Source organism: Orbicella franksi, chromosome 1 (assembly GCF_964199315.1).
Source record: "Orbicella franksi chromosome 1, jaOrbFran1.1, whole genome shotgun sequence".
Lineage (NCBI taxonomy): Eukaryota > Metazoa > Cnidaria > Anthozoa > Scleractinia > Merulinidae > Orbicella > Orbicella franksi.
The window spans coordinates 24511806-24534939 of NC_138145.1; the positions used below are offsets into that span (position 1 = coordinate 24511806).

General features: G+C 39.5%; 3 protein-coding genes across 3 annotated transcripts in view; 2 read left to right on the plus strand and 1 right to left on the minus strand.

Annotated features, from left to right (window-relative positions):
* Positions 1-724: 724 nt before the first annotated feature.
* Positions 725-4169, plus strand: LOC145483852 (cytochrome P450 1A2-like). The gene has a single exon (XM_081462409.1). It carries the CDS (start codon positions 1020-1022, stop codon positions 2589-2591), a length of 1572 nt encoding a protein of 523 aa, XP_081318535.1. The 5' UTR covers positions 725-1019; the 3' UTR covers positions 2592-4169.
* A 4087-nt stretch (positions 4170-8256) lies between these two features.
* On the minus strand, positions 8257-19281 carry LOC145498045 (neuronal acetylcholine receptor subunit alpha-3-like). Its single transcript, XM_081477926.1, has 5 exons — positions 18978-19281; positions 18145-18293; positions 11100-11144; positions 10779-10888; positions 8257-9691 (listed from the first exon to the last, which is right to left on the minus strand). Exons 1-5 carry the CDS (start codon positions 19045-19047, stop codon positions 8587-8589), a joined length of 1479 nt encoding a protein of 492 aa, XP_081334052.1. The 5' UTR covers positions 19048-19281; the 3' UTR covers positions 8257-8586.
* A 128-nt stretch (positions 19282-19409) lies between these two features.
* LOC145497997 (neuronal acetylcholine receptor subunit alpha-10-like) overlaps positions 19410-23134 on the plus strand; it is a 29363-nt gene continuing 25638 nt past the window's right edge. The window contains exon 1 of the mRNA XM_081477903.1: positions 19410-19477. The gene's annotated coding sequence lies outside the window, so the exon portion shown is untranslated. The remainder of the gene's footprint in view (positions 19478-23134) is intronic.

A 23134-nucleotide genomic window follows, 5' to 3' on the forward strand; every position in this document is an offset into this window, starting at 1 on the left:
TCGGGTAGACATCGCCAATGAAACGTGACCTATTCAGGCTAATTGCTGGCCGCGTGGTCCATGGAACCTTGTCCCAGGGGCCCAGAAGTGAACGGAAGCAAGGTCATGTGGATTGTCAATAACAGGAAATGAATCTTTTACTATTGAATTATCTTAGACCGCGGGAGTTACCTCTTTCTTGAGGGGGGGGGGGGGGGTTGGGGGGTTGGCTGGAGCGGGTACTCCCAGAAAAGTTGGGTGGGAAGCGCGGTCTGCTTCCCCACACCCTTACCCTATTTATGTCCAAAATCTGCGATTTTTGCTACCCTATTTAAGACCGTTGCGGCTGGCACAGTTGCCCTGTACATAAGTTATGAAGGGGTTTTGTTGACGGTCTTATTGATAATGCTGAAAAAGTAGCTTCTTCTAAGAAACACACCCAATTCAAGACTAGAGTGCTAAAACCATACCCTATTTATAACCAAAATGGCTGAATCGAAAAACCCTACCCTTTGGGGCCGTACATACCTATATGGCCATATAAGAGAGTACCCCCCCCCCCCGGCCCTCTCTCACTCGCAAGCTTAAAATTTCACTTATCTTTACTGTTCTCATCAACCATCCAAGGTACCATTCTTTATTCTTTCAATGTGTGTCCTTGACAATGCATTTACTTCTATTGGAAAAATCAGTTAAGAAGTGTTTATAAATCACAGAAATCACAGTTGAAATAATGAGAGTTCCTAGGTCAGAATGTACGGTGGATTAAGCTAGAAGAACAAGCCATTGTTAGTTAATTCTTTCAGTGTTCCGTATTCAAGCATGCCGCATTGATCACTTTTGCAATTGGAACAAATAGTCTGACCTTGGCAATGAGAGAAAGAGCCGCTTTTTTCCATTGTTTGTGTCTCACACTTGATTAGTTTCAATAGCGATAACAGTACTATCCGCTGATACAACACGCACACATTCCCGTTCGCATCCGTGCGTCGCGTAAACTTGGCATTGGGGCGCATCCCTGTCGCAAAACCAACAAGAATATGTTGCCGATAGATTCGACAGCCGATATCCTGCTTCTGGTACTCCCGGTACTTTCCTTTACTTTTTTTTGTTTTCTTATTTACGGAAGGGAAGGAAAACTGAATTATCCACCAGGGCCGTGGGGCCTTCCTATTCTTGGAAATCTACCTCAGCTTGGTTCTACGCCACACATTGCATTAACCGAGCTTGGCAAGGTCTACGGAGATATGTTTTCCGTGAGGCTTGGTTCACGGGAAGCAGTTGTTTTAAACAGCGGAGAGGTGGTTAGACAAGCCCTGTTACAAAACTCTCGACAATTCTCCGATCGACCACCGATGTCCGCGTCTGCAATACGAGAAGTTCGGAAATTCAGCATTGTCTTCGGAGAATACTGCCCCGCTCATGTTCTCAAGAAGAGGTGCGCCTTAAAAGCAATTCACCAAGTTGTGCTCAACAACATGGGACATTTCAACAAAATCGTTCACGATGCATTTCTGGATTTCAAAGCAGACCTGGTCAACAAAGAAGCGCAAACCTTCAAGCCGTCCATTCACCTTAAGTTAGCTGTTATAAAAATTATCTTTAACTTCACTTTCGGAGAGGGGCCTCGTAATCAGCAGCTCTCGAAGGAGCTGCAAAAACTTGTAGTCGACTCTGACGAATTTACCGAAAGCAGTGCTGCTAGCGGTCTAGTGGATTTTCTTCCTTGGGTTAAACCCTTTGTTCGGAAGCAGATTGCTACAGTGGAACACTCAGTGGAAGTGCTGATTGATTTCGTGGACAAGGTGTACACTTCCCGTAAACAGAAAGCTGCGAATGACTCTTGTATTGCATTTTGCGTCACGAAGCTCTGGGAAGAAAAGGCAAAGAGGAAACCTAACGAGGACGTAAACATGAATTTAGAGGTGGAAGAACCAAGCGATCTTTCCTATTCATCACCAAAAGGCAAACCAGTCGACAATGGCGACGAGGAAATTGTCAAAATGATATCAACTGACGTGTTTGGCGCTGGCCTGGAGACGGTTTCCAATGCCCTAAACTGGGCCATGGCTTACATCGTAAACAGCCCGAAGATTCAGCAAAGCCTGCATCGAGAGTTGGATAGCGCTGTTGGGCGGCTCCGCCTTCCTACCATCCAAGATAAGCCAAAGATGCCTCTTCTACAAGCTACAGTGTTGGAGGTTCTTCGCATTACTTCCTTGGTACCACTTGCTTTGCCTCATCAAACCTCAGAGGAAACAAAACTATGTGGGTACACGATCCCAAAGGCCACACTAGTCATTGTCAATCTGTGGGCAGTGAATCATGACCCTCGCGTGTTTGAGAACCCACACGTGTTTAATCCTTACAGATTCCTGAATGAGGACGGAGAGCTCTGCCAAAAGAAGACCAAGTTCCAGCTGCCTTTTTCGATTGGAAGTCGTCGCTGTCTTGGAGGCACGTTGGCTAAAGCAGAGATCTTTTTGCTGCTAGCTTGTTTATTGCAGCACTTTGAGTTTTCCAGCGCCACTGGAGGTAGCGTTGATTTGGAAAGTCATTTTGGACTCACTTTACGTCCAAAACCTTTCAGTGCTTGCGCTCGTCTTCGCTGAAAAGGGGGACCTAGCAATGTTATGTCTCACGCTTCATTGCTCAGCTCTACGATTCAGAAGCACTGCTCAAATAAACCATCTATACTGTAAAATAGTGTCAGTTACCAAGGTTTTTTCTACTAGTCAAAAATGCGAGAAAGAGTCAGGACTGAGGCGTATACTATTTTATTATCACTGTTATTTACATAATAATATATTTCGCCACGGTGGTTTTTAGTAAAAAAAATATATAATTTTGCATTATCACATTCTCCAAGCCATGTAACTGTGGGTCAAGGTGACTATAGTTGAATGACATTTCAAACTGCATTTGCCGTGGTTTATAGTCACTGGAGCTTTCTATTTAAACTTAGGAAACTTAAATCTATAGAGTATAGCCAAACATGTTTATTTTTCTTCCTTGTATTCATAATAGGTACAACCAATCTTATGGATCAGTCTTGATGGCGATCTATGACAGCGCTTCGGGCTAGGATCCAAGACAAAATCAACATCTGTGAGACGTGTAAAATCTATTTTACACTGGATAGGTAGTATCTGTAGTTGGTGATATTGTTAATTTTCTCACAGTTTTTCTGGTTCAAAGGAAACAAGGCGTCGAAGTACAATGGAAAAGATCACGAAAACGCGACAGTGTTGTATTATAAAAAATTTGGACCTCCATAGGAGGTGTGTCATTCACGCGTAAGCACGTCACAAACACTTGGAGTTGTTTGTCACCGATTTCAGTTGTCTCGGTCAAGGTGACTGGGCTTGCTTCACTGACTTTACATCGAGCATACTTGAAATAGTCTACAGAGGTTCGAACTCTCCAGCAAAATGTGGCGTAATAGATGAAGAGCAGTGAAATTGTTTTTCTTCAGTTTCGATACAAAGAAAAGGCATCTATTACAAAGAAAAATACAAACGTTGGCTGCGGCGAGAAGAAAGTGACAAAAACGAAAATCAATAATCAGGAAAAGCGATAGGTCTTAGCAACTAGATTACGTTGTGTTGACCTTGAATTTAAGTTCTTAACAAACAAGATTTTCTCTTGACCTTAAAAACCTTAGGAAGAACGCTTTAATCGGGCTAGAAGTTTTTTTGTTATATTTTATTATATATTGTTATATTTTTGTTAACTCTCACTCTCATAGGAGTAAATAAGCACCAGTTATTTTTCGAACTAATGCAAAATAATTACCGAGTTAAAAAGCACCGATTATACGATCGATATTCCTTGACCTTGTTATTAACTTGTTATTGGTAGTCAGCTATTGTAACATTGTATTATTATAACAATAGAAGCAGCGAGGTACACCCTGTCTCATTCGATTGTGTGCAGATAACTAAATGCACAGTGCGCTTACTTAATGTATTTTCTTATAATCTGAAAAGCGACCTGAAGCGATGTGGAGCTTCTTACGGAAAGTACGCTTTGTCCATCGCGAACAAAACGAAGTCAGTTGAATCATTGTTACTTTAGAAAAGTATGCTCCTCCATAGCGGACTGTATCCATCCCATTCATTTGTGATCAACAAATGTCATCAAAAACAACACAATATTGATTGTATTATTTAAGTGGGACTCACAATTCAATAAACACTACATACTCTAGATTGCTAAACCACTTGGAAAGAGTGGAATAATTAACAGCGCTTCCAAACGGTTTTAAGTCTTTTAGCACTTTTTTGTTTAGGAGCTCTGCTTTACACGTGTTGAATTCGCCGATTGTTTTGATCGTCAAATATATTCTCGTCCCTTTCAACATTTCAACATTATGGACGCATATAATTGGGGACATGTATGCATTAGGGCGTTGGCAAATAGAAAGTCATTCTGACTCCTTCCTTTAATACGACTTGAATCGTACAGTTACGGCACAAAAACTAATAGAAGGCAGTAAATTGCCTAGTTATTACACTACATCATGTTCTTTGTCTTCGTTCTTTAAGCCCCAAACACCCTAATCTTCCTAATTTCAATCTCCAAGACAGGAGCAACTTGTTACACTGACGAGCTGTTGTTCTCAGAACATGTATCATGGACCATTTGTCAGTTAATTAATTTTGGACGTAATTTGTCAATTTTTATTTTCTTCCTTGAAAAGTTGAATTTATAATCGAAAAAACCATTCTCATGGATCATGTTAGCGAAATCCGGACGCCTTCAGGTTGGAATTCAAGACTATATTAACATTTAAAAAACGTGTAAAATCTATTTCACGCATGAGTAAGTAACAAACACTTAGAGTTGTTTGTCACCGCGGATTTCAGTTTTCTCGGTCAAGGTGACTGGGCTTGCTTGACTGACTTTACATCGAGCATATTTGAAATAGTCTCCAGCAAAATGCAGCATAATAGATGAAGTGCAGTGAAAGTGATTTTACGATTTTATTTTACGTTTACTGTGGCGAAAAGAAAGTGACAAAAACGAAAATCAATCCTATAGCTACTAAATTATGTTGGCCTTGAATTTAAGCTCTTAACAAAAAAGATTTTAGCTCTTGGCGTTGAAAACCTTATGAATGAATGCTTTAATCGAGTTGAAAGTTGTCTTTTGTATTGGGTGGCCTATAACAATGCATAACATTATCTGATTTTCCACTTTCACACAGTAATAACTTTCGCCTGCTCTAAATCTCGGAAAAAAACGAACTCTTGTTTTCTCATAGGAGTAAATAAGCACCAGTTATTAACAGCACTAGGAAACATTTTTTCCATTCAAAACAATTACCGTGTTAAAAAGCACCGAATGTACGTCAATTACCTTGACCTTGTTCCTTACTTGTTTTGTGTAGTCAGCTATTATAACAATAGAAGCAGCGAGGTAACCCGTGTCTCATACCATTATGCACAGATAAATGCACAATGTGCTTACTTGTGGATTTTCTTATAATCTGAAAAGCGACCTGAAGCGATGTGGAGTTTCTTATGAAAAGTGCGCTTTGTCCATCGCGAACAACAAGAAGTGAAATCATTGTTACTTTATAAAAGTACGCTAGTCTATCCATCCCATTCATTCGTGAGATCAACAATTGTAATCAAAAACAAGACTGATTGTATTATTTAAGTGGGACTCAGAATTCAATAAACAAAACATACTCTAGATTGCTGAACCACTTAAAAATAATGGAATAATTGACAGCGCTTCCATACAACTTTACGCTTTTGGTACAATGAGGCACAAGACATGCAAACATTTTCTGGAGTAAAGTTCTTTTTCATAAGTTGCCCTTGTTACATGTTTTGAATTCGCCAATTCAGTGTTACGATCGCCAATGTTTTTTGTCACTTTCTACATTTCAACAGTATGGACGCATATAATTGGGAACATGTATACATTAGGCGTTGGCAAATAGAAAGTCAACTTGACCTCCTCTTTTAATACGACTTGAATCATGTAGTTATCACGAAAGCTTGAGTTCGCGCCGGATCAGAGAGAATAAAGAGCAAAAAATCAGAAAAACATCTTGCCGACCTACTAATAAGAGGCAGTAAGTTGACCGGTTATTGTAGCATATCACGTCTTCCTCAGGCCCCAAACACCCTGATTTCATTCTCCAAGACTGGAGTAACATGTTCACTGACTCTAGAACAGCTGTATTACAAAGTATAATACAGTATAAAGAGGCTAGGGCAATCTCTCTCTTCATATCACTAACAAAAAGGATTGAAAGCTACCAGCTGTTTATGCAGAATATTTCAGTCGAGAACTGCACGAAAAATAGACAAAATTATCATAATTGCCTCACGTTTACAAGGATAAAGTCACGAAAGACTTGTTTACGAACGTTTACGCTGTATGCTCGTGTTAATTAGATACAAAGCGACACCAGGTGAATCGAGTTAAGGCCAGTCCGTCCAAGGGCAAGACACGCGTTCCAGAACTAAAGATGTCTGTCTAAACAAAGTCACCCAGTCGGCGTCTTTCCGGCAAAAGCTATCCTACAGAAAGCCGACCATTGAAGCGAATTACAAAATACAAGAGAGAGCCCCGTACCTTGTTATTGTAATCTCTGTAAGAATTTGAAATCGTCATTGCATGATTAGTTTGCTAGCGCCCAGTAGTCAAAGGGACCCTGATTTAGTGAAGACTTGAGCGCTAGAGTACCAGAAGACGAGTTGGACGAGTGTTTTCTCCAATTCTCATTGAATATCATCAATGCGTTCAAACATGCAAACGTTGAGTATGTTAGATCTGACATCAAACGAGAAAATTTTTCCTAATAGAACTCCTTTATGATCTGGTAGTCGTAAGTTAGCCGAGCACTCAAGCAGATTGCGCTGTTTCATGGCGGACAGAATTGGTTTATGCAAGTGAAAATATGAAAGATAATGGTTTATATAACAAACAAATCAAGACTATTTTTCTCTGGTAATGAGCTTCCTCAACTCTCGAGATCTGCCAGGGATACTTGTCTGCAAGGTGAGCTACGCAATGGGAGATCTAACTTAAAACTCAAGCTCGAATGGTTGAATTCGAAGCTTTGTTTTGAAGACTGTCTCATTCTCTTACCATCCAGCGTGGCGGTTTCTGCACCATGTAACCAATTAATACAAAGGGCTCACTGCAGGGTAAAAAAAGACATTATACACTTGAAGGCCATGTCCACAAGTACTAATGCCTTTTCTTTTGAAAACGCATGCTTTTGGATGCATTTCACCCACCGTCGACTCTGATACGATAGAAACTACTCATCGGTGTCCAGAGTGGAGACATCTGAACACGGAGTCAGTCCTACATTATCAATGAGGACAGCAAAAAAAGGAGGCTTTCGGGAACGCTGACATCACGTCACATGCACGAATGACGGTTGTGGAGTTTTCTCATAGCGTATCAGCGTTTATGAACGTTTTAGCGTGGAGAGAGCATATTAACATGCTCTTCCATCGAGCCGTGTTTACTAAACTAATTAAATTATCTATCTGTACAGAATTGTTTTAAAAGCTATTGAAAAAACTATCCTTTATTACTAATTAGTATCGTTACTAGTAAATTTAATCTCGATTATATAAATGATTTAAGAGAGCTAAGAGTTGGTTGTATCTTAGCGCTCAAAGGCAAACTGAGAGAACAGAAGCGCGATATTGAAAACTTCGTTTGCCTGCTTCAGTAATCGGTCTAGGAACGAAGAAGTTGCATTTCGAATTTCTTAGATTATGTGAGTGAACACTAGATGTAGACTTAAAGAGAATTACATGTATTCAAACTAGTCGGAGAAGGATTATGGAGAGCCTTAATCAAAATAATTGCCAGTTGCTTAGAACGCCTTCACTTCAAAGAATAATCTACTCACTCTTGGAACAGATGCTCAACAACTCCTGAAGTTCATAAATATTTATGTTGCTCAAACGTTAACAAGGAAACCGCGAATTCAAAACATCTACCAGTGACACCCGCTTGCCTTAATCTATTTTGACATAAACTGCATAATCCAGCCGCAAAGGATGTCACAAGCCATACTCATGTAATAATCAGTTTGAAGAAGAAAACGTAAATTTACTGCCATGGCGAATTTGGAAAGCTGATACTTCGAGCGTTAGCACCTTCGTTGTTTGTAGTCGTTCTCCTGATCATCACTGAGCGTCAAGTGAACTGTTAAAGTAAAGTCAACACTAAAAGACGCAAACCTTCGAAAAATAGACTTAACTTTCAAATCGGCGCCTTAGTCCTCTACGAAAGCCGCGCGTTCCACTGATTTACATGTTCGTGTCTCTCGTTACCGTCTTTCCTCCGTCAGTGTAGCTCCTTACTTCATGTTCGTGAAAGAAAGGTTAACTCGAGAATAAGATCCAGGCAGGCTCACCACTCAGCAGGCAAGAGATATGGGAAGTGAGCCTCCTATTCACTTTTCCAGGGACGAGCCCGCTGACTGGCTAGCTCTCGAAACATCAGCTTCCGCATGAAAGTCAACTAAGTGTTTAACGTAACACAATTTAGAAACTAACGTTTCTCCCACTAACAAGCCAATGTTCCATTGAAGATGTCTCTCAGAGTTCTGTGTCTAATCGGTCATTGTTCAAAGTCTTGAAATTCTTTCCCCCCTTCGTAGCGTGGAATCATCAGATAGAAAATGATCACAGATAGACAAATAGCCAGGCCAGAAAGGTAGAAGAAAAGCCTGTCAATCACGGACGCGGCAAAATGCCACTTCTCTTTGTTTCCCACGTCGTTGTTTTTGTCGGTCACCATACGGCCATGAATATCGCCGATTTTGTCCGTCATTTCGTCCAGGTGTTCCTCTAGACAGAGAGAGTCCTCTGCACAGATTTGCGTTACCTGCATTCTAGTGTCATTCAGGGATTTGGTACCACCTTCTCTACACCCTAGAAGCCGATGAAAAAACTCGCTCCTCATCTTAGACTTTGATCTCGACATGCTGCCGTTGTCTCGCGGCTCAGCTGAATACGACTTCATCTTCATTCTCAAAAGCTTCGCCAAGCAACCAAATATGAGCACTTTCACCCATGGCGTAATCTTTCTATCAGGTTCACTGTAGTGGTAAAGCCTTAGGGTAATCGACGTTCCCATCAAACAGAAGGCAACCTCAAACAGGATTACGATGAAAAACTTGCTGATCAGTGGCACAACTTCTGATGTTTGAGGAATGTTTTCCGTGAAGATCAGCATGTAGACAGTAAGGCCAAGCAAGAGAGTGATCACAAGAGCGATTCTTTCTCCAGAACCAGGAGGCAACGAGAAAGAGAACACTGTCAAAGTAGCCAGCAAAATACATGGTAGAATCAAATTCTGAACGTAAAACAACGGCCGTCGTCGAATGTGAACGCTAAAAGTTATGTCGACATAAGGATATTTGCAACAGCTGTATTTAACGACGTTTTTTGTGGCGTTGACGGAAACCAATGTCCACTGACCATTTCGGGTGTACTTTTTTAAGTCAGCGGTATTGCTCTTAAGAGCCAGATCCAAGTACTGACCGTTGTAGGTCCATGAACCGAACGTGAGTAAGCATGTTTGCTCGTCAAACGGAAAGAACGTTATGTCAATCTTGCAAATGGATTTTATTTCCGTCGGCGCAAACCATTCGTTTCGACCATCGTGATGCAAGATTACTTTGGTGTCGAAGTTGTACATCTCACCTCCGACGCCGTTTATACTGAAAGAACACGAGAAAGCTTCAGAAAGAGTTCACGAGACACAAATGCCTACTTTACAGGCTATCGTATAACACGAACGACGAAGTGACTGGGTGAGTGAATGTTTTGACTGTATGAGTCTCACTGACAGACAGAGAGACAGATGTAAAGATAGCCAGCAAGACAGACAGATTAGGTGATTGACTGCCTGACTGACTGTCTCGCAGGCCAGGCTGGCTGACGGACGAACGCATGAACGAATGAACTGATCGATCGAATGACTGACAGACTAACGTGGACTGACTGATCGATTGACTGACTACCTGACCAAGTGACGACTATTCGACCAACCGGCTAATGGACTAACTACTGAAGCACACAGACGACTAGACAGATAATTGATTGAGATGTTGAGAATGATTCGGTTAACAGAGTAGGCACTGCATCACTTGGTTGGAGACTGCTTTTGTCTGGGTCTGAAATTCGGACTGACTAACAGACAGACACAGACAGACAGACAGACAGACAGACTGACTGACTGACTGACTGACTGACTGACTGACTGACGGACGGATTGACCAAGTAACTGACTGACAGACAGACAGTCAGACAGAAGGACTGATTGGTTGATCGACTAACTGATGGATTAGCTTAGACTGGTCAACTGACTTATCAAGCCAAGTAGCTTACCAACAGACTGATTGATTGACCGACTGCCTAACGGACAAATTGTAGACTGGAGTGAAGGTCAAGATTCTTCAGTGAGGCGGATAAATGATTGAGTGGTCCCGATCGACCCTGATAAGACGATGATCAGTACGTTGCAGTAAAATATGATCTGCTCTGAACTTCAGGGTTCAGGATTTTCCTCCTGTGCGATCATCGTCTTACTTCTCCTTTGTAATGTTATAGGTTGACAGGAACAAAGGTGAAAGAGAATATGAAAAATGATGCACAGAGGGATGCTCTGTTGATTAAACACCAAATTGTCGAACCTAACTGACAACGAAATTTGGGACAGTAACTGTTTTAAGTGATAGTTTGAAAGATAGTGTTACACAGACCACAGATGGACGACAATACAGGTACATGAGTTGTGTATCTTACTTGTTGTAAAGAAGAATATCAGGCTTCCAAACAATCTTTGGACTGATGTTGATGATTTCGATTCCACCAAACTCAGCTGGATCCCAGGCAAGTCTGTAGTTCGTCCAAAACTAAATGAATGACATAAAACAAATTGGGCAATCAAATGGGAGAAAGGAGTATTAAAATAAAAACTGAAGCTTAAGATGAGGTGGGTTCAAGAGTTGGCTTCTTTAACAGGGGTATTTAAAAGAGAGAGGGTTGTGGCCTTACTAGAACTTTTACGGTACATATCAATTAGAAAAGATAGCAGTAGTTAAACAAACTTTATAGAAACAATACCTGTCTGACCCAAATGTTGCTCGTCATGATCTGGTCTTTGCTATCCTGTAAGAGATAAAGAAAACCTGTTGAAACCGTTATTAGCCAAAACGACACAGAAAGACAAATCACGATTAGAATCAAGAAAGAAAGATTTATTTTTCTCAGTCTTGCGAAAAGTCGATATCATTACTTTAATACAGATCAGCTTTACGACAAAAAATTCTTAGCGAAAAGGACGATTTCGATCGCTTTCGTTATTTGTTTTGTCAGTCGTAGTCTTGCAAATTAACTCGTAGTGAAAATGTCGGTGCACAATAAATGTTTTGGTTGTAGCATAGGACATCAAGCTTACGTCTTCATCTGTCCTCATTGCCCCGTGGGAAGTATAAGGCCTTGAGCTTACGTCACCGATGGGAAGAAATTAATATCAGTAGGAAAATGATGTCTTAATTGACTACTCCCCTAATGGGTAGGGTTATGCGGGCATAATTTTGGGCATAATGCTATATTCGGAGCATCGAGCATAATGCTGGCATAATGGACATTTTTCATTTTTCACATGAAGTGAATAATAATAATAATACCACTAATAATAATAATAATTAAAAAAGATATTTCCATAACTGTAATGAGAAATTTTCACTTTCAAGTACTTTTAGTAAGGATTTTAAGGATTTTAGTAAGGATTTTAAGTTTTCCTACATGTAAATGACGCCACCCTGATATTTAGAAAACCTGAAGAACGAGCTTCCCAGATACATTGCGAGGGCAGATGGTATAGTCGATGACGTTGACCCCTTTGGATGGTGGAAGGCAAATGAAGCTGATCTCCCGTTTTGGTTTACAGCGGCTAAGTTGGCTTGTTCTACAGATGCAGCCTTCGTCGGACTTATCTGAGAGAGTCCTCCTATTTTGACCAAGACATTTGGTCATTTGCAGCGGGATCTTCAATCCTATACTTGACCACGTTGAGCGCCCATTGATGCTCCAATTTAGTAAGAGATAGATTTACATTGCAGAATTCTGTGCCCACTAGCGAACTAATCAGAGCTAGAGTATACTAACGATGGAGAGTTCCGTCGAAATAAGACATTTTGGGTGCTTTTGAGCAATATTTGTTGTTTATTGCTTGTAAAGTTGTAATTGATGCAATAAAATCTTGTGTTTTTACTTATGGGGGTATGTTTTGTCTGCAGCGATGGAAAAGGACGTCAAATATAACCAAGATCAGTCGAGCATTATGCTACTTCTCAAGCATAATTTTAGGCATAATGCTCTTGTTTGAGGGTGACTGTTCAAATGTTCTAGCATAATGTATGTGGGGATTTTCAGAGCAAAAGGAAACAAACGATGAAACAATAATGTAAATGATCATAACATGGTTGAAATCCCAACTGGCAGGAGGCACACCAGTTGGCTATTTACAAACGTGACCGAGAAGCTGAACTCGAGATTACCGAGTACAGTACCAGTACTAGTGATCAAATCGGAAATGGAACAGATTTTAGTCCTTGTTCATTCTTCATTATTACAAAGGTTTTCAAAGTCGTTTTTCGAGTTCTCAAGATATGACTGAAAAGTCACAGCTTGAAAAAAGTGCCGTCCGGTCGTCTGACACAGGAAGATTTTCCTACCGGGTAGGTAACTCACTTTCATTTAAACTTTCCTGATGGTCAAGCGCCCAGACAATTTGTCCGGCTGCCGACTAAATTTTAAAAAAGGTAAACTAAGTCTTGCCCTCAGCTAGCAAAATTTGAGAGCTGCTTGTTTTAAGCCCTGAAAGTACGACTTCGAGAACCAGATATTTCATCATTTTAAAGGGGAACACACACCAATACCCTCCTAGAATGTAGGACCCCGCTTTGGTGAAACGTGTGCCCCTAGATTACCATCCCAGATCTGCTTCATTGGCGCGAACAGGTCGGTACAGGTTTAAACATCCGACCGGCTGAAACCACTGACCCTGCAAACCTCAAGCAATTATTTGGCGTCCGCACAGTTCGACATGCTCTGTTTATTTTCCAAGATATTCTCTAGCTCCACTCAAACCAGGGTCAAGAACTAAACATATGCACAACCTTTAATGCTTTGATCGCATGCGCCGAACCAGACCGTGAATCTCTCTCAGATCATGACCTCGAATCATGGAGATGACCAACCAGTCCGCCCACTAGGACAAGAAGCACCTAAATGGTCTTTTTTCCAAAGTGTAGGAAAAAAGTACTCCAGTTGTCTTACTTTGATCTTGCTCGAGATATAAACAGCAAGTAATGTGATCGTGCTGACAAGTCCAACTGACGTTGTGTTTGAGCTTAAAGAGATTAGGTTTTGGTTTGTTTGTTGTTGTTTTCGTGGTTTTCCGAGTAAGCATCCCTCAAGGAGATTAAAATAACATAAACCACCGCAAAGTACACTGACCCGTCTGCTTTTTGGTGATAAATCTAAATGGAAAAGCAATTCGTCTGACGGCACTGCAAGCGATTCTCAATATGTTCAGTTTCTATTACGTAATTCACTAAAAACTCCTTATTCGTCAGTTCAAACTAAATCACACAGCTGACGCTATCTAACACATAATGAAAAATTCATTTACAATGACTTAGGACTTTCGATTTACCATATGAAAGACATACCTAATAGTTTAATTGCTGGCGGTTTATTATGTCATTCATTCCTTTCCTTTGAGATAAGCTCTGATGAACACATTTTTGATACTCCACCACCCAGCAAAATGGATTGTTTACTAAACTGCTTAACTACTTATACTTGTTTATATACACACTGAGTTGTCTGGGACTTTGATAAATAGCACCGGAAACTCGAGTTCGCCAGGCGAGCTCGTCATGGTCACGAATCGCACATGGATAACAGCAAAATACACGAATCTTGTTTTCAGAGGACGACATTTTATTCCCACTGAATACCACGTTCTTACACTCGCAGATGTTCACTTCAGCGGCCTGGAAGACCTGGAAGTGAAGGTAGGTGCGTTTTGTTTTCACTTATTTATTATAGGACAAGATTAATTTCTTTCTAAACTTATAATACGGAGAGCTGAGAGCAAGATACAGGATGAAAACAGAATGGTCTTGATTGCAATAGGCTTTGTTCGGCCATTGAAGCATTTTCTCAATGGAGCGTTTGAGGAATTTAAAATACTTGCAGTTTTGTCTCATTTCTCTCTGGGCATTCTGAGCATTGGAAGTATTCTAAACGCGAGAATTTGAACATTGTACATCAGGAAATGTTAACGAGCAGAGCACGCAATATCGCAATTAAAGTGAATTGTTTCACCCTTTAATGTTCTCTGCTTAACACTAAAAAAAGAACTTTCTGTAAATATAGTTCACTGGTGTAATTGAAAACAGATAACCAGCTAATTTGCCCTTGTCCTCTTTTTTTATTTACTCGTTTAATCAATGGACTCATTGTTGATTTGCATTAATCTGTAAAACAAAAACACACAATTTTAATACACAGAAGCTCTGCACCTGCAACATTTTTCCTCCTCAACGGACTGATTATTATAACGACAAATTAACTTTTAACTTTCGAATTATTATTGTGATCTACAGAATTTTACATATTCATTCTGATGTTGTTAATAGATAAAATTTAATCATTCTAACGGCTGTAAGCAGTGTAAGATAAACCTAGTCAAAACAGAGAAAGAAATAATATTTGCATCACCTCAACTAAGCTTGTTTTGTTCGAGATGCAGTTAAGACAACAGACTTCTAGTAAATGACATGTATGGTTTGAGTGCAGGTCCTTGTTAGCCCATCTACGGTGACAGCTGAGAACACTGACAAACATTCACCATAAACAGTGAGTATTTGAATATATAACTTCTTATGTATTGCTGTGTTATGACTTTGAAATGATGAAATGCTTCACTGTTGGTTTATAAGACTTATATGGAAAATGTAGCGAAAAGCTAGAAACGTTAATTGACAGTTTGTTGAGATACTCTAGTTTCCACTTACTTCTCGATGTTATACAAACTAACATGTAAGCATTGAAAATCGAACCTGATGAGAACTCAAGGGTGTTGTCATGACTTGAAACGGATTGCTGAACTCTACAGCAACGCAGGGCCAAAAAGCAGTGACACGATTAGAATGACCTCGCACGATCATCACCTTCTCATCTGGCCCTCACACCGCGTGCGAAGAGTCGCTTTCACTTACACAACCACGAAAAACCAACAAGCAATACAGAGTAGGTAACAATATATCACTGAATTGCCCACAATTTACTGAGCTCTCTCGTTCAATCAAAAGTATTGGGAAGATAATATTTGCTTCAATGTATAAAAAATTCTTGGTAATCGCAAAGTCTCCACCATGTTGGTGTCTCTCTTTTGTTCAGAAAGGAAACGGAAGGCAAAGCTTAATTTGCCATTGGTATCATCAGCTTTCAAGTCATAACTAAAACGTGTGCATTTTAATGGTCAAGGAAAATATATTGAGTGGCAATTTATTAACAAGCACATTAGTTCAAGCCATCGTGCATTTAAATTGTATTAGTTCCAAAGGCAAAACACGCTACTGACACGTATATTCAGGTAAAGGTCGTGTTAAAAACTTAAGTAAACGCTTCAAACATTAGGTTAGACTGCTTGTCTTGCTGATGACATGTGAAATCCATATAAAGCATCTATCCCACGTGATATATTCATGGGATATATATGCGACATTCCTGGCAGAACATTTGCGACGAAATATTGCGTCGTATGTTTCAAACAGTTAGGTGTGCACCTTTAGTTCGGACAACATCTAAGGGCTACTCTAGCAGAATAAAGAGCCGGTTGGTTGATTCAGCATCAATTTCGGTCTAATGAAAAGCATGTGACCTTACACAAGAACATAGACACCTCTTTGGGAAAATTCCATTAAGCAGTAATAGACCCAGGAGGTACGCTCTTGTAGACTGGAAATACTTTAGGTAAATCCCTCTCAGTTGAGGTACTTTGTTGCCAAAGAACTACTGTCATCAACAAATCTTAAATCTTACAGTAAATATTTAAAAATGTTTATTTATACAAATCTTGGCAAATCGTGTTTAAAGGATGTTGTGCAATTTTTTTTTTAGCGGAAAATGCTTTGAAAATAGGATATGCAGAATCTTGCTGTCTTAATTTAATTTTGGATTTGTTTTCCAGTGCGTAATTTTACAAAAGCAATCAGCCATCATTTCGCACTATTCAAAACATGTAAACGATTGTGGTACGATCTTGGCCGAACAAGGTTTAACAAATGGAAGTACAGCGATTTGAATTCAATAGGGTCGCGCCCCTTTCACCAGTTAGAAAAGCACTTATTACTTACAACGTGTAATTTACTGGAACAAGCATTTTAAGATAACAATAAAAAATCATGCAAAAAATCAGTCATAAGTTGAACAACGAAAGAGTCAAAGTCGGGCGTATCTTGGTCTTTGACTGTAATCACGTAAAAGACATGCATTTATAATTTAAGACCAGCGATCAAAACCCAAGATAACAATGGACAACCAGAACTAAACCGTCAAAACGTTTATCTCGAAAAACGCATTACTAAATCGCTTTCTTCTTTCCCGATTCTTTAAATCAGATCAACCTGATATCAGAACAACTGTTTCGCATTTTCGCAGAACACTGATTTGAGGACTCTCTTTCCCCTTGCAACTGATCATTTGTTTCACAGCAGGTGGAGCTTAGGGCAGGAATTTCAAACCATTGAGATGCCATTTAAGCATGTCTCCTAGAGCAGAAAAGCATTTGAGGTGGACTTTTCTAATTTTAGTTTGGTTTGGGCACGGAAAGGAAATTTTCTTATGGGCATTCGAATAGACTAAACGGCATATTAGTCAGCTTTCTTAAACAAGACTCTTAATAGTTCCCTTTTTTGTTCTTTTTAGACGAGACGAAATTAAGCAAAATACTTTGTATTACCGAGGCTTGTTTGTGCTTGTTTTTGTTTACATTAAAACTCCTGACAGCTAGGAGCGAAAACTGATGAGATAGACAGCTCCGTTGTCTTTCACAAAGTAGGGGAGGGGAGGGGAAAGGAAATGCCTGCTACGAAGGACGTCGACATGAACTTCTCAGAAATGCCTTTCAGAGGGATGAAAGTAAACACCACACAACTCTGCCGCTTCATGTCACGATAAAAACAGGATTTAGCTGCCCTGGGATAAGAGTAACCGGATAAATTTGCGGGAGGTTAAACAACCCCTTTGAAGTGAGCGTATCATGAAATCTTTTAAGAGTACAAAATACCGCAATGACGAAAGCATTAAGCCACAGCAATCGAAACCAGCGTTATGGACACCCTCTTAATACTTCTTTATAAAGATCAGCGCTTTTGGCCACCATCAGTTTATTTCAAATTGACCCATCGCTGTGGCCATTATTAACTGCGTCACTGCGGTTCGCCTTTCATCCTATTTATCTAATCCAATGCTTTTTTGTTTTTCATAATTAGGGGAACATTCAAGTTCATCCTATTTTATTTCATTGTAACGTAATGCATTTGAAATGTGTATTAGTTGCATTTATCTTTAGACGATAATCGAGTATATTGGACACTGCAAAATCTCGTCCTCCTCTACATTTATAGTATCCAAAGGAAAACAACAGTTTCTGCCATATACTTTGTGTACGAAAAACGTATTATCGGTAGGTTTTCACAGCAACCCAATTAAAAGATCGACAGCTGAAGAGGAGGCGGCATCCATCAATTGTTCACAAAGTGAATCAGACAGGAATTTCCTGGCCTTGCTGAATCCTTAGAACGGAATTTTTGCGGAACAAAATTTTTAAACACGAAAACGAAGGCAGCCTCCAAAACGAATCTATCAGAAGAGAGACTGCTTCGGCTACAAGTGATTATTACCAAGTGTGTCACACCTCCACTGAAAACATTGAGCACGGTATATTATCGCAGAGAAAAACAAATCATCGAGACAAAAATAACAAAATACGATTAATTATTTCCGCCATGCAGCTAGTAATAGAACAGTGTGGTAGGAGACCGCAAAAGGAAGTGGTTCGAACATGCGAGATAGATCAGTTACTTACCAAATCAACGAGTTGACTGAACGCCATGTCAAAGGTAACGATGACTGGCTTAGAGCCGTTTGGTGCCGGCAGAATTTGCTTTTCCTCTTGGTAGTTCATCATGAGTCGATGGACGAGTCTCACTTTGGCATCCTGTTGTTTTTCCTGAGCTGAAGTAATTTCAAGTGTTAATGAGTTTATTTAAGGATTATCACGGTAGGAAGGAAAACAAAAGAACAAAGAGTACGTGAGGTAATTTTGGAAGAACAAACATTTCATTCGACTGTAAGAACAGCGAGAAGGTAAAATAAGGTTTTCATCAAAACCTAGTAAAGTATTCTCATCCAAATACAGTAGAGCTCATACTAAGCTCATAATAAGGTGTGAACACTTCAAGTCTATTGTATTAAATGCGTTATTCTCTTTCAGTTAATCCGTCTTCTCTGAATAGTTTTTCAAATGATGACTATTGGATGTATCAATCAGTTAAAAAACCTAAAAATCTGACGTTTCTTAGACAAAATTGAAATTACACTGTAATGAAGTCTCAAGTTATATTACATATTTACAGCTTAAAATTGTTCTTATTGAGAAAGACAAGAGTGCATGCTTCTTGTCTCATATGGCGGGCAGATTTCCCTGCCGTGACCTTGTCTTTTCCCCAAAAATATATATTACCCACACAGTCGGTGCAATTCCAACAACGCACTAAACTCGACAAAAACTATTTAAACATTCTTGACTCCGCAGTTTAAGAGGGAGCACCATTTTGTCCCAATTACAAAGCACCGTAAAGGTGAGCGGCCATTTAACCGCGTAACATTATGCTGACTAAATAACATAGTTCACCATACCTAAGCAAACAGGATTCGACTTTAGTGGAGTTCCGAAGAAAAATACAATGAAGGCGAGGCGGCCGATCATTATGTCAGCAGAGACCGAAATGGACAAATTCACGTTGATTGAAAAACTTTTCTGTGGCTCGCTACTAGACTGGGCCGCTGCCGGGAGTGCGACCCTAACAAAACAAGACAAAGCTAGAGAAAGTCAAGTTTCTGCTATTTTATCTATCGCGTGATCTTGTAATTGAATAAGAACCTGTAAAATGTTCTAAAGTGCACTTGGAGCCGAGTGGCGAGGCAACGTAATCCAAGACTTTTGCCAACATCTTGGCAGTGGTGATGACATCAGTCGATAATTAACAAGAAATGTTATCCATTATATTATATTTGGCGTAGTTTCGAGAATGACATACTTCATATGAACTGTCGTAAGGGCTGCGGAGACAAGGCCATCGGGATTAAACTGGACAAATGTTTTGGAAGTGGTGGGATTGGCCTAGCAAAAGAACAAGGTAAAGGTGCTAGCTACTTTAATTCTCTTTAGAATGTGTGCTGGCGGCTACTACAGCAAAGCACAAAAATCAACTCGAAAGGGACCTAGTGAACATGATTAGACTCAAATACAAAAAAAAACCCAAGTTAAGTTCAGTGTAGAAGTCCTTAATAAAGGCTAGTAGCGTCTAGTTAGTTCCTTGTGGAGTTGCTTGACTCAGGCATCATGGAGAAAGCTTGATCACAAACAAATAATGCCAGTGTGAAATTTGACCTAGGTTTCCGCATCCAAAGACAAGAAGAAAAAGCAATATTAGATTCAAGAATAGGCAAGGCTAAAGAAAGATTAACTGTGTCGCAGTGAAGAACATTTGGTTCTAGCGAAGACTATTTCGTAGGTCATTTTTTGTTCTCTTTCTGTTCTAGTGTTCTTTTCTGAGTAAACAAAAGTCGATTTACTTGAGGACCGATATTAAAGTTGGGGGAAATACGAGCGGTGTTATTTTAAGTAACACAAGGAATAGAGATTAGGCAATTACAATATTCTGTTCAATCCATAGACTTTTTTCACGAGTCAATTACAATTCATTACCCGCTAAATTTATTTGATTTCTGAACAGATAAATGTAGTAAGGGGAAAATCGCTCGCTTTCAAACACACAACTTTCTTTATAAGTGACGTCTGAAGTTCAACTTTCTTGAAGTTCATAGAGAGGAAGTTTGCTTCTGTACAAAGACTTACTTTAAACTTTGAAGAGTGTGCGAAGATAACGGGTTAAATAGCGATTTCGCGCCCTGCTGATCACGGAGTTCGTTCGATGTACGTTTTCAGTTAGACATATTAAAATCAACATTCTTAAGGTAGAGATTTAGGATTTTCCATGCTGCTGTGGAACGCTAACATAACGATGAATTGTTCCAATTAACGTAGCGGTAGTACGTTTTTCCTTTGTCGGCTTAAGGTGGTATGTTCTTTCTTGGTCTCAAAAATTCAAAGGGTTAAGGGTTCAATCAACCAATTCCGATTACGTATATCATTAATATTAAATTGCTTCCCTCTCCGGTTTATTGGACAGCCCGCTGTGTGTCATTCATGCTTAATTTCTTTATTAGCCGTACCATCTGTGCCTTTTAAAACGTAAAATATATGTCACAAAGTAGGAATGGTCGATATTATCTAACACTTATTTTTTTTTTTGGTGGCCAAACTGTAATTATTCGATGTTCGGTGGTGAGCGGATAGCATAGGCATGTTACTACAATACCAAATATAAAATGCCAAAGTTCTCATAGATGGTGAGAGGCTAGCTGCTATACAAGCTAATACAGTGTTTATGGAAAATTAAGCCTTACGCATTGCGTTTTGATGTTGACCAGTGTTATAACAATACAAGCCGTTTTTTATAAGGAGTAATTCCTTTTACGGAAACGAAACGTCCTCGCCCAAATTTCTACTGAATGCCTTGCCAAAATTAGATATTTTCGCGTTCCTTTTTCATCTTGATTATGTCCTGGGTTCAATTTTGCACTCCTTGTTAAATTAGTCCTAACATTTCATTGTTTTATTCTATCGTTCAAAACATGAAATTTTGAAATAAGAGTACTTTGTTTTCCATTGGAACAAGTGTTTTTTTTTTATTTATTTATTTAATGACGCCAAGTCAATGACATATGGTTATTTACCAAGCGTGAGGTCCAGACACAGCGTTATGGCCTCAACCTGCATCGAATTATCTTTTAAAAATAACATTCCCCAACAGAAAATCCCCATATCAGACGATTATAACCCTGCAGATGTAAGTTGCTTCGCAACAAGTCAAGCAAACCGAAGATCTGGGTAAAGTTTGAAAAAAAAAACAACTATTTTGAAAATTCCCGTTACGAAAGCACCCGCTAGAAGCCACACTTCTAGAACTCGACAAAAACACAAAACCAACACGAGCTATTGATGTATTGAAAACAAAGAGAATTTACATTTTGATAAATAAACGAGTGATTTTCCTTTCTTTTAGTCGCGATATTTTCTAAAACAAATAGGAAACACTTTCTTCGTGTTTCTATCGAATTACGAGTGGAGCTTTGGCAGAACGAGATATACTGGGGGAACACATTCAGCGCAAGCTGCAGGGGAGTTTTTCCACAAGTTTTTCGAGTTCCCCAAAACTTTCACAAGTGTTTCTCTAACCCGATAGAAACAGGAATTTTTTTAAATTTCTTAAATACATCATCACATCAACTGGCAATTCAAATATACATTATCACATCCTCGCTATTGACCTGTTCCTAGCGACTTCGGTCTCAGCACAGTTGGTGGCTGGAGAGCATCTAATCTGGTATCGCTGGGGTCATGGGCTGAAACAATCCAAAATCTACAGAGTTTTCCCGGCTTTTGTTCCCATATCCCAAGTTGCTAAACCTTTGACTAGGTATTTCACTTGCACCGCTCATTTGAGGTTTCAATATACAATTTATTTCTTGAGATATTTTACACAAATGCGTGCCGGAAAACACGAGTTTAATAGATGATAGAACGATTCATATGTCATGTTATGACACTTGAAAGAAAGTAGTATAAAAAGAAGTATTCTGTTAAACAATTTTAAAATGCTTAGTAAGCTCGGGTCTTCCATGCTTATATCGCGGCAGCTACAGTACAAGTAATCGAATTCTCCAAACTAAGAAAAAAGCTGCAGAACAATTCCTGCATTGTAGGAAGAGCAAAGAGGAGCATTGTTGTACTCTAAAGACAGGGAAACATTCTTTCATCAACGAAATAATCTTAGAGCTGAGTCGGTGAGTAACATAATTACAGAAAAAAATTCAGTGAAACAATCTTGCAATCAGAGGCACAAGCATTTCATGGTACTTTAATGGAGGCAGTAAGTGAAATTCTTTAGAAAAGGTTTCTTGAGTTACTTACGGGCAAACAACTTCTCTGTCGTCAATTTATCGTGGATCTGAGCGAGTGAGATAATTCACGAAAACAATCCATCGGGTCACACCACTCAAAACCTGTAATGGATTGTTGTGTAATCTTACAGACTCTACAGGATTTCATTTCGGGAGCAACTAAGTAATAAAGGGCTCTTGTAAGACCAAAACCATGCTACGTGAGGGTATACCAAACTACTTTTTTATTGTCATTTGAAGAAGAGCACCCTTGAGCAAACAGGTACAGCACCTATTCTCTTAATTTTCAATATCAATAATACCTGTGAGTGAAGATACCGTCACAGTTCTATTGGCAATGATTCGCCTGCAAAAGTCAATCAGTTTCATACAGCTGTTTCGAGACGGGTTACAGAAGTATAAACGCGTGCGTGAGAATGCTGATAGGTGTTATGGGTAGCGGCAGTTTATCGCTGCCTGATCGAGGCTCAAGGTGTTTCAGAAGAATAGAAGAAAAGTCCTGAATACTTAGATTTTTGGTTTCTCCTTCCTTCGAGTTCGTCATCAAACACCGTCAACTTCAATCAAGCAAAATTGAACTAACAATCCCTATAATACCTTTCGGTATTGTCGCCTACGCTTTAACGCTCTTGAAGGACAGTCTTTCTCGAAACAGCTGTTTTCATGGACTTCACACAATAACAACGCCAAGTCAAGGGTTCTGACATGTTAATCTCGCGTTTGGTCATGGATTTTAATAACGTAAACGCACGTTGAACTCAAAAAAC